Here is an 11,662-nt window from a genome sequence, read left to right on the forward strand (position 1 = left end):
AGAGGATTACAGATTTGCACATGATGTTCACTCCAGGGCCCAGCTCTTAACCAAGGTGCTTCCTCCCAAGACTCATAAAGTAGAAGTGACTTTCCCAAAAGCTCTTGCCCCCATCTCCACTCCTAAATGTCCTCACTTCTCTGCCTCAGTTTCTCCACCATCAGTGAGACGGTATTAACATTTGCCACCCACAGTCATATACTTAGGGCTCCCCAAGCAGGTGCCTCAGTAATCAAGGGGAGTGCTCTGGGGTGCCCTCTGACCTTTCCCCTGACAAGCTCCGGTGGGCGGGGCTGGCTCTGTGCGCATCTAAGAAGAAGGAATGCCTGGCCTCCTCAGCCTTTTCTTCTCAGCTGACGGACATGGGTGGGCTGGTGCTGAGGACAAGTGGAGGTTGGGCAGCAGGGGAGCAGGGAGATCTGGGATGGAGGGGTTTCTGCAGAAGAGGGGCGTGGGGGCTGGGCGATGGAAGCGGCCTTGCAGCTGTTGAGGTCACATCCGGAAACCCCTGCTGAGCACCTGCTGTATGCTAACCTGCCTGGGCTGCAGAGAGCTTGAGATGCTGATAGTGAGAGGGGAGTTCGTGCTAGGAATGTCGGCCCAGCTCTGCTGTGTGGCGGGTCTCCTCCACCATGCGCTCATCAGACATCAGCTGCAGGGCTCTGGGGAGGACCAGGGAACCTCACACCACGCCTCACCTGAAAAGAACAGAGGCCGGAAGGGACGATAGAGAGAAAGTCTTGAGGGTAGACTCAGAAGACTTCGAAAGGAGATGGCATTTGAGCCGGTCCTGAAAAGACGAGTGGGATTGTGACCTGCGGAGGCAGGGGAGAAGGGCCTGATGGGAGAGGGAACAGCCTGAGCAGCACTGGGCCAAGAAAGCCAGGGAGCCGGAGGAGTTCCACTTGCCCAAGCTCGGCCAGAATGGGCAGTCCACCCTCACTCCAGCACATGCACACTCAGCGGTCTCCCATGCCCTCTGGGTGAGGATGTGGGACCGGGACCGGGGGGTGGGGGTTGGGAACTAGAACTGTCAGTATGTTCTGCTCCAGGGGAAAGCCCAGGTCTTCCCATCTGCTGAGAGTCTTTGGATAAACTGTTCTTTCCTTCAGGGCCCCAGCTTCTCTGTCTATTAAAGGAAAGGCCAGACTAAAGACCCCACGCCTTGGGGAAAGAGACAGGGTGCGACAAAACCCTCAGCTCTGAACCCACCCAACTCCCACTGCTCTCTGCTCCAGGGTCAGTGTGAATGTGGCAAACAGCACACTTCCTGTTTTTAAGAGAGGGGAGATGTTCAAGGACTCCAAAGTCATCTCATTTTTGATGCAAGTACAAAGGAAAGAGTTTAAAAGAACAAAATCCCCAAACCACATGGATTAGATTTTCTCCAAAATAGACAGAAGTTTCCTAAATGACAAAAGCTGTGCTTGGGGAGAAGGCTCAAGAGAACCAGCCTTAAATGAGGTACGAGTCTATCCGGGGCGGCAGGCAGAAGGGAAGTCGCCGCTGCCCCACGCCTTGCACAGTTCCGCTGCAGCCAGGCCTCCCGGCAAAGCAGCCGGGCTTCGCTCTGCTCCTGCCTGTCACTTCGATCCAGCCACATCTCCACCACAGGGCTGCTGCCTGGGGCAGCCCCACCTTCTCCCTCCTGCCTGCCAGCCTTGCCCCTTCCATTCAGGCTCCTCACAGGGACCAAGGCGGCCTCGCTGTCCTTCCATCCCCCTTCCTCCGCTCCTCCCCTGACTTCAGTCTCCATAGAACCAGAATGTGCCCCTTCTCTGCCTTTATTGGTGCCTCAGCCATTTATCTGACAAATTAATGCTTGAGGACACAGTGCTAGGTGCTGGGCACACAGCCCTGTCCTCTTAGTGCATCCTTCCCTACTATAGTGTTAATAATGCTCCCTGAGACTCCCCACGCCAACTCCAGGGCTCCCTCTCCCTGTGAATCACCAGAATTTGGCATTATATCTTATATTAGAGAATGTGGTCGCCAGTCTCCAAGATGACCCCCAGTATCTCTCACCGTTCATGCCCTGTGAGGTCTCTTTCCACATTGAGTTGGAGCTAATCTTTGTGACCAACAGAGTATGGCAGAAGTAGCAATATGTGACTTCTGAGGCTCAGTTGTAATAGGCATCACAGCTTCTGTCTTGGTCTCTGGGATCACTTGCTCTGGGGGAAGCCAGTCACCATGTTGTGAGGCCACTCCAACAGGCTCGTGGAGAAGCCACAGGTGAGCAACTGAGGCTCTTTATCGACAACGGGCACCAGTTTGCAGCCGTGTGCATGAGGAGCAGACCCTCCAGCCCCAGGCAAGCCTTCAGATGACGGCAGCTCTGGCCAACACCTTGACCACAACTTCGTGAGAGACCCTGAGCCAGAGCCCCCACCTGAGATAAGCATAATATTAAGAGCATGGACTCTAGAGCTAGGTAGTGTTCAAATCCCGTCTCTACTGCCTTCCAGCTCTGTATCCTTGATTTGGCCACTTAACCCACCTGTGCCTGGACAGCCTCATCTGTAAAGTGGGGTGCTAACGGTACCTAACTGAAGTCATACTTAATATCAGTGTGTCAGTGCATGTAAGGTGCTCGGCACCATGGTTGGCAAGCAGTAAACGCTCAACAAACCTTACCTCTCACCATTGCCACGGCCTCTGCATCCAGACCTGCGCTCGCGTCTGTGTCAGCACAGAGCAGCCCCCGGCCAGTGCCGGCTGGATGGATGGGCCGCAAACTGCTCTTCCAGACCAGCCCAGTCCTTCACCCAGCATCCCTCCTGCTCCAGATCCTTCCTGCGAACTGCTCCCACAAGACAGCTCTCAGTCTTGAAAAACTCAAGGATCTCTTCAGCCCCACGAGCAAGCGAGGTTCCTCCAGCTCCCTCAGGCACCGCGGGCAGGTGGCTGCAGGGCTCCCAGCCCCACGCAGCTCTGGAAGCCACACATGCGGGAAGGGGGAGCCGTACCTTGGACCCAGCTTGGACTGCACAAGGAGAGAGCGGTTCCAGCATCTAACGCACCCGGACACCCCCCACCATAGTCTGCTTTGTTGAGGGCAGAGAGAGCCCAAGGATGCCGGCTCCCTACCAGCCCCGACCCGGGCCTGCGGAACAGAAGAGGGACCAGGCCAAACCCCCGACTCCGAGAACAAAGCCAAGGAGTCTTCCAGCAAAGACGCCTCTATTTCTTCCATCACACTCCCAACCCCAAGTCCCCTGGGCCAAAGGGGAGTTGTAGGAGTGCCTCAGAAATATTAAAAAGTGGAATTTTTCAAAAGAAACTCTTCAGTGTAACTGGAGTGTGGCCAGCTGATCTCTCTCCCCTCCTCCTCAACTTCTTCATCCTCAGGAACGGTGGGGAGCCGGGGTGGGGGGTGTTGCCCTGGGTGGAGGACAGGAGCATGCGGGTCAGAGGAAGTGGGGAGACGTGGAACCAGCAACACAGGACAGAGTGGCTGTGACTGTGGGACACATGTGTGTGACTAGGCATCAAAGGACTGTTTCAAACAAGAGCCCGCATTCACGTGCTCCGTCCCAGGAGTCAGGGGGCTGAGCACGCGCTGTCGTCATCCCACGTGCTGCAGCCTCCGGGCCGTCTGCATGGTGTGGGGTGAGCCTGGAGTTGGGGTCATGCTCGGGCCCCAGAAAACATGTCCACAGAGTGCAAGAAGGCAGGGCCTTGCAGATGTGCCCTGTGTCCCCAGCCTGCTGCTCCAAGGGCAGGGAGCCAGGGAAGGAAAGGGGGAGGGGCACTGAGGAAAAAGAGAGGTGAGGGGGTCCAGGGGAGGCTGGCGGGCCGCGGCTGGCTCTTTCCTTGCTGTGTGAAGACTCACTGAGGAGGGGTGTATGGGGAAGTGTGCTGAGGCCCTGCGGTCAGACAGACCTGGGTGTGAATACCGGCTCCACTGTTTGTGAGCTGTGTGAGCTTGGGCATGCTACTTAACCTCTCTGAGCCTGTTTCTTCTCCTGTAGAATGGAGATGACACCAGTGTCTACCCCTGAGGATTATGGAGATGGTCTCTGTAAGGTGCCTAGTGCATAGTAAGTGCTCAGTAAATGGAAGCTGTAAGTATTACTCCAAGCATCATATTCGTGCACCAATGCCAACAATTGTAGTGAAGTGATTTATTTACACAACCAGTCTCTGGTCTCTGCATCCCTCAGTTGTTAGCGGACCCTACTCCCTCCCTCTGAGCTTGGGACAGGCTACAGCAGGGCGGGTGGGAAGGTCTGAGGGCTGGACAAGGCAGACATCCCCTTGCTGGAGCCTCTTTTAGGGCTGCTGCCCTCCACGTCTCATTGGGCGGGTTTTGCAGCTGGGAGAGGTAAAAGGGAGCAGCCCCGGGCAGCAGGGTCCCTTCTTGGCCGGGGGATGGCTGAACATAGGGCACAGGCTGAGCTGCTCCCCTGTGTTCTTCCAGGAGAGAGGCCAACCCAGGCCTGCTGAGCTGGACACCGGGGTGGAGCCACCCGCTCGCAGGCGCAGGGTCTTCTCGCCTGCCCAGCTCAGTGGAGTGACAGGAGAGCCTGCTGGGCAGGGAGGTGGGCTCGCCTTCAGCAGTGGTCATGGGCACTGTGGCAGGGGGAATAAAGGCATGAGGGCTGCGGCCGGGGCAGACTGAGCCCTGGGAACCTTGCCCCCAGCCGCCTTGCCCCTTGGCTGATCCGCCGGTGCTGGCCCGTTCTCCAGTGGCTCCCGCGCCGCCAGCTCCTGCTCCCTCACAGTGTAGCTGCACGGGGCCTGGGTGGCTCCTGGCCCCCCGACGGAGAGGTGGGAGGCCCAGGGCTGGTGTGAAGCCCCTCCTCGGGGCTTCTGTAGTACGGCACGAAGCCTGGGGCACAAAGGGCGCAGCCCCCGAAGGCAGTGTCACTGGAGAGGGGGGCGTCCAGGCCGCCATCACTGGAGCATCCTGCCGAGACCAGCAGGAGTGGGCAGTGGACAGGACAGTGAGAGGACCCAGAGGCAAGGTCCGGGCCTGCCAGGGCAACCTGGGTCAGAGGAGACAGGAGGGTCAGGCAGGCCCCCAGATTGTGCCCAGACACCCAGGACTGGGCTGTGCCTCAAAACCACATCCCGCCAGGGCACCCGGCTGGGGGAGGGGCGTGTCTGGGATTAGGACCTACTCACCCTGCCGCCTCCATCTCTGCAGTCACCAGGCACGGTGTCCAGCTTCGTGGCCCTAGAGGGGGCTCTTACTAACTTTACAGGGCACGGGGCTTTGGGTCAAACCCCAGGTTTGCTCTTGCTAGCCAAGTGTCCTTGGCCAAGTCACTTAACTTCTCTGAGACTCATTTTGATTAATCCATAAAATAGGAATAATCATCAGACCCATATCACAGGACCATTATTAGGACAAATGACAGATGCACGTGCAGCATTCGTCCCGGTGCTCAGCCAGTCAGGACAAGCAAACATTTCTGTAGAGCTCGGCTAAGCCTGGTATAATAATCGCATTATTGTATGTAATTCTCACAGCAGCTCTAAGAGTAGCTACTCTTGTCATCTCTATTTATAAGGAAATGAGGCTCACAGAGGCTTAACCGTCCCCAGGCCACTCTCCCAGCAAGTGTCCGAGCTTGGACTAAGGCAGTTGGCCTCACAACAACACAAGGCTCCAGGAGACCCAGTGGGCCTCGGGGGGCACTGGCCAGGCCTGCTGGGGTCTGGGGCCCTGGGACAGAGGGCTACAGGGTGCCAGGGGCCCAGTGCTGCTCCCTACACCCCTCCGTGGCCTCCTCCACTCACAGAGCACCCGCAGCTGACTGTCGTCCTGCAGAAGCATCCAGCCTGTGCCTCGCTCCTGGTGGGTGGGTCTTGGGAGCCCCCACATGACCTGCCAGGAAGGGCCAGGCTGGGAAAATGCTCCTCCTTGGAGCGGTAGTGAGGAAAGAACCCTCCATTCGGCTCCGAGTCCTCTGGGAGCGGCACCTCTCCGATGCTCGGGTCTGCTGCTTGGGGCCTGCACACCCTGGGCTGCAGGGCTGACTCATCCTCTGCCAGGAGCTGCCCATGGGTGCGGTAGAAAGGCAGGTACTCCACAGCCACCAGCGATGCAGGGGGGAGGTCGAGGTGGTGGAGGGGCTCCCTGCCGCTTGCACAGGTGGCCTGTAGCTGCTGGGATAGGGGCGCTGGGTCCTCCTCCTCCAGGAGGCTCTGAGAGGACGAGACTCTGAGTTCAGCCTCACAGCTCTTCTGGGGAGTCTGGAAGAGAAGGGTGTGCCATTGGTTAATGCACCCCAACCTCCCCGGCCCCTCCAGCCCCCTCCCCAGTGCCTGCTGACATTGGAGGGCAGGGGGGTCTTTCCAAAGCACAAACCTGAGTGTGGCTCTCCTCTGATAAAAACCAGCAGTGGCTCCCAATCATGGTAGGTTACCCGCAAGCCTCGAAGACCTGCCCTGCCAGCACCTGCACCCTCAGCTTGCATTCTTCTCCCCCGGCTCGCTCCACTCCGTACACACGGGCCTTCGTGCCATTCCTCAGTCACGCCAAGCTGGTCCTGCTCTAAAGCCTGTGGCCAGATCTGCTCTTCCACTCTCAGCTCAGAGGAGCCTTCCCAGCCCCTGCCTCTCCCCAAGGTGACTCCGGATCACTTCTCCCTTCATTTCTCCCTCACTGAACGGTTCTCCTTGGTCTGTGGTCTGCCTGCTCTGTGTGGGCGGTGGTCTTGTCTGTCTGGTGCTCCTGGCTCATTGTAGAGGCACTCAACTGATACTTTTTCAACAAATGATCAGTCTAATCTACTGACTTTCAGCCCATCTCACATTCCCTTCGCTGGCCATACAGACCTTCTCTCAGTCCTTCTCACTCAGCAAGCATCCTCCTGCTACTGGACCTTTGCACATGCTAATGCTCCTGCATGGAATCTCTTCCCCCTCCTTTTTCCTAGTCACAACTTCTTCAGCTCTTGGCTCAAGGTCACTTGCCTCCCTTCCCTGATTTAGTTGCATCCCTCTATTACTGATTCCCAACACCTTGCTACCTCTCATGCAGAGCACTCATTCCTCTGCTGTGAAACATTCGTCTGCAGGGTTACTTCATTAATGTCTCTCTTCCCACTGGTTATAAATTCCACCAGGGCAAGACCCAACTCTCTTCTGTATATCTTCAGGGCCTAGAACATATGGTATATGTTCATGGCATATGGTAGATACCAAATATTGGAAGAAATGAAAGGAAGGTGGAAGGTGAGAAAGGAGGAAGATAGAGAATATCAAAGTGGGTTTGGCCAAGAACAAAGTCCTTACCAGACCCAACGTCAATAAGAGGAGAAGCCATGTCTTGGGGGAAGGGAGGGGGAGGGGAATGAGCAATCACTTCCCAGGCCCAGAGGGGACAGTGAGCCCCAGAGCACCTGCTAGTGGAAAGCCAGCCATTCTCCACCTTTGCCTGTCAGGGCCCGACCCAGAGCCCATGGGTCATGGTGGGGCACATGGGGTACACTGTGGACTCTGGGTTCCACGGGAAGGACCTATTGTGGTCTGACCCCTGGCCTTCTTGATCCTTGCTGGGGCCTCTGGGCCTTGAGTCCCCCTCCCCCACCACAGGCCACATGGTCCTTGCTTGTCCTAACTCCTCATGTGCAGCTTGACTACTGCCGTCCCCGTCGTAAGTCCTAACCCTCAGTGGGTGCCTGTTGTCCCACAGACCACGAGATCCTGGAGAACAGGACCCTGGGTCCCTCCTCTGAGTCCCGTGTCCAGCTGGGGGCCATCTTGGCTGAGTTTCTGCCACTCCCCAGATCCTCCATCGGTGCTTTTTCTCCCTCAGGTGACCCTTAGGAGGCCCTGAGGACAGGCTTCTTTTCCCACTTGGCTGTGCTGAAGAAATAGAACAGGCCAGTGGCTCTGCCAGGCTTTGAGCCAAAGTCTGCCCGGCTCCAAAGTCTGTGCTCTGTCACTGTGACTTGTATGGAATGGTAGATTGACTTGCATCCTCCATAAGATGTGTTGAGGTCCTGACCCCTGCCATCTGTGAGTGTGACCGTATGTGGAAATAGGGTCTTTGTAGATGTCACCAAGTTAAGATGGGGCCGTACTGGATTAGGATGGGCCCTAAATCCAATGACTGGTGTCCTAAGACCAAGGAAACGGGACACAGATGCAGTGAGAACGTCACGTGGCAATGGAGGCAGAGATGGGAGGGATGCAGCCACGAGCCAAGGAACGCCAAGGATTGTCGGCAACGGCCAGAAGCTAGGAGAGAGAAAGAAACAGCTTCTCCCTCTGAGCCCCCAGGAAGGAACCCTGCCCACACCCTGATTTGGGACTTCTGGCCTCCAGAACCGCGAGAGAATACATTTGTGTTGTGTTAAGCCTCCCGTTTTGCGAGATTTGTTACGGCAGCCATAGGACGCTAACTTACACGGCTGGTTGGATGGCTGGTTGAGTGGACGAAGGGACTTGGCACAAGGCTTGTAGGGCTCTCCAGCGTGCCCCGGGGAGCAGCTCGTGGGGAGCGGTCCATCGCCACGGCCGCAGTGCCCCTCCACAGCTGGGCTCACCTAGGCCTTACCCTTCCTGCCATCCCCTGGCGCTGGCCCAGGGCAGACCTCCCTGTGGTGGGCCAGGGCTCTCCCACACCGCAGTCTTCCCAGCCAGGGGGCCTTGGCTCCACTTCACCAAGGAGTCCCGGACTGAAGGAGGCTGGGTGTGCCTCCACCCACTCCCAAGAGGGGCTCGGCCAAGTGGCACATGCACAACGCCGCTCACGCTGTCCCGCGAACGCTACTCCAGCATCCACACTGGAGTCAGCAGGAGCCCCAAGTCGTGAGATGATTAAGCCTCATCTTCAAGCTCTGGCTGAAGACAAAGCTTTCTCCTGGCCTCCTCCTCCTCCTCTGGCAAATCCCCTTCTGCCTGTCAGAGAAGATTCCATCATGAAGTCATAAGACCTGGTGCCAGGCAAGAAAGCCAGATGGCTCCGTTTCCATGGAGACTCCTGCCCAAGGGCCCAATACCTGTGATCATCACCTGCCTCTTAATTCAGCTTACTCCACATCTCCCAAAAGTTTTGGGGGAAACAAAGGGAAGGCAGATGTCTTCTGGAATTAGATCAGTTCTCCACGACAGGGCCAGTGACATCCCCGGGGGACTTCCGCCCAGACACTCTCAGAGTGCCCCAGTGCCTCCCGTGGATGGTGAAGAGGGTTCCCGAGGATCCACTCTGCTGCCCAGGGCTGCTTCTCACCTGGGTGCCTCAGTCCCCTGGGGATGCTCTGGGTCTCTGCTCTGGCCACTCAGTTTCAGCCGCCTCTCCTCCGTGGTTCTTACCATCACTCATGGGCACGAAGTGAACTAGCCGTGGAAGGACTGGCTATGCCGAATGCCTGCTTTCTCCTGCAGAGCCACCAGCCCCAGCTGCCCTCCCAGGTATGACGCTCCTGCTCAGAGGGAAGAGGGCAGTTGTCACCTCCCAAGTGTCAACTCCTGCACTGGGCAAATCCCATGTGGTATCCCATGCAGTCCTCACGACAGACTCTCAAGCAAGGCAGGAGGTGTTAGCACCATTAGGCCATTGTACAGGAGGAGAGTGGAGCCTCCACTTGAGGACAGCCTGGAGGAGAGGCCTTCAGTTAGTCTTCAGACTTAGGGCTCGAGACCGAGATGCCCGGCACACCGGGCCCAGGGCCATGAGGCCTGGGCATATACACGAGCTCAGGCGGCCCCAGTTTGCAGGATTCTAAGCAAAACATGACCCAGTTGGGGTCCCAGGGCCCAGGCAGGCCTTCCCCCATCTCTCCACCCTGGAGCCCATCTACTGCTGGGCCATTTCAGCTTGCTTTTCCTTTTTATACTCTAATCAATGTGGATTTTATTTTTTGTAAGTAGTGATAGGTAAGTCTCTAATTGTATTTTATATTTTGAATGGTTAGTCAATTGACTCAACATTTTGTGTGTGTGTGTGTGTTTGAGTGTGTGAGGAAGATTGGCTCTGAGCTACCATTTGTGCCAATCTTCCTCTATTTTATGTGGGAGGCTGCCACATCATGGCTTGATGAGCCACGGCTGGTCTGCACCCGGGATCCAAACCTGGGAACCCCCGCCCCGGAAGTGAGTACGCGAACTTAACCACCATGCCTCTGGGCAGGCCCCAACTCAACATCTTTTTTAGAAAAATTTATTTCTTTCCCAATCTGATTTGAAATACCAAATACCAAAATAACCACATTCTAAGTTCTTGACTGTTTCAAACTTGTCAGTTTCTCAAAATTGTTTATTCTTCTGTCCTTCCCTGTGTCTCTCTTAGTGCCAATACCATATTGTTTGGATCTCTTTAGTTTTATCATCGTTTTAATTCATGTTATATAGTCATTTTTTTAAAAATCAACTTTACTGAGGTCTAATTTACGTACACCACCAAGTGTACCATTCACCAATGTGTACGGCCATGTGACAGTCCCAAAATTAATATACAGAAATCCCTCGCTTCAGGAGTCTCCCTTCCCCTGCTTCCCAACCCCAAGAAACCACTGATTTACTTTTTGACACTAAAAATTCGTTTTGCTTGTTCTAGAATAAATGGAACCAGACAATACATATTCTTTTGTGTGTAGTTTCTTTTCTTCAGCATTACATTTTCAGATTCATCCTTGTTGTGGCACATGGTTTGCTCCTTTTTATTGATGAGCAGTACACCATTGTGTGGTATAACAGAATGTGTTTATCCAGTCATCTGTGATTAGACATTTTAGTTGTTTTCCTTATAAACAAAGCTGCTATGAACAGTTATGTTCAAGACTTGGCGAAGACATCGTTTTCATTTCTCTTAGGTAAATACCTAGGATTTGAATAGCTTGATCATATGTTGAGTGTATGTTTCACTAAATAAGAAACTGCCAAACTGTTTCCAACGTGGTTGTACTATTTTTACCTTCCAAACAGCAGTGTACGAAGTTCTAGTTACTCCGCATTCTTGCCATCACTCTTTAATTTTTGCTCTTCTGGTGGCTATGTAGCAGTATATCATTATGGTTTCACTTTGCATTAACGACTAACAATGTTGAACATCTTTTCATGTGCATATTGTCAATTTATATACCTTCATTTGTTAAGTGTCCAGATCTTTTGCCAATTTTAACAACTTTATTGTTATAATTAAAGTACAATAAACCGCATATATTTAATGTGTACAATTTGGTAAGTTTTTACATACGTCCACATCTGACAAACCATCACCATAATCAGGATAACAAATATTTCTATCAACTCCCAAAATTTCCTCATAAATTTTGTAATCTGTCCATCCCTCCAGTCCTATACACAGGTAACCACTGATCAGCTCTCTGTCACTACAGATTTTACATTTTCTAGAAGTTTATATAAATGGAATCATACAGTATATACTTTTATGTGGCTTCTCATATGCAGCATAATGCCTTTGAGATTCCTCCATGATGTTATATGTCAATGGTTCATTCCTTTTATTGCTGAGTAGTGTTCCATTGTATGAACGTACCAGCATCATTATTCCGCCATAGGTAGTGTACCATCTTTCTCTAGCTGTTTTGAAGCTCTTTTCCTTTATCTTTGGTTTTCAGCCATTTGTGATGTGTCTAGCCATGGTTCTCATTGACCATATCCTTTTGGGGGTTGGTAGAGCCTCTTGAATATGTCAATTTATGTCTTTCACCAAATTTGGGAAGCTTAAGGCCTTTACTTC

General features: G+C 54.0%; 1 protein-coding gene across 3 annotated transcripts; it reads right to left on the minus strand.

Annotated features, from left to right (window-relative positions):
- Positions 1-4,103: 4,103 nt before the first annotated feature.
- On the minus strand, positions 4,104-8,860 carry LOC111767807 (uncharacterized). 3 transcript variants are annotated; one of them, XM_070233116.1, is made up of 5 exons: positions 8,366-8,860; positions 5,932-6,204; positions 5,749-5,836; positions 5,131-5,182; positions 4,113-4,991 (listed from the first exon to the last, which is right to left on the minus strand). In XM_070233116.1, exons 1-5 carry the CDS (start codon positions 8,465-8,467, stop codon positions 4,163-4,165), a joined length of 1,344 nt encoding a protein of 447 aa, XP_070089217.1. In that variant the 5' UTR covers positions 8,468-8,860; the 3' UTR covers positions 4,113-4,162. The 3 variants fall into 3 exon arrangements, with proteins under 3 accessions (XP_023473429.1, XP_070089217.1, XP_070089218.1); XM_023617661.2 differs by lacking the exon at positions 5,131-5,182 and having other exon boundaries at positions 4,104-4,991; positions 5,749-6,204; positions 8,366-8,857; XM_070233117.1 differs by lacking the exons at positions 5,131-5,182; positions 8,366-8,860 and having other exon boundaries at positions 4,115-4,991; positions 5,749-6,152.
- Between the last annotated feature and the right edge of the window lie 2,802 nt (positions 8,861-11,662).

The sequence above is a fragment of the Equus caballus genome, chromosome 14 (assembly GCF_041296265.1).
Source record: "Equus caballus isolate H_3958 breed thoroughbred chromosome 14, TB-T2T, whole genome shotgun sequence".
Lineage (NCBI taxonomy): Eukaryota > Metazoa > Chordata > Mammalia > Perissodactyla > Equidae > Equus > Equus caballus.

Bases quoted from the DNA above. Each gene is read 5' to 3' on its own strand.
- LOC111767807 (XM_070233116.1), bottom strand. From the start codon at position 8,467: ATGGACCGCTCCCCACGAGCTGCTCCCCGGGGCACGCTGGAGAGCCCT. The intron at 5,837-5,931 runs GTGCCGCTCCCA...CCTTCCTGGCAG, and splicing joins CAGACCCGAGCATCGGAGAG to GTCATGTGGGGGCTCCCAAG. The intron at 5,183-5,748 runs GTGAGTGGAGGA...AGCCCCCTCTAG, and splicing joins CAGTCAGCTGCGGGTGCTCT to GGCCACGAAGCTGGACACCG.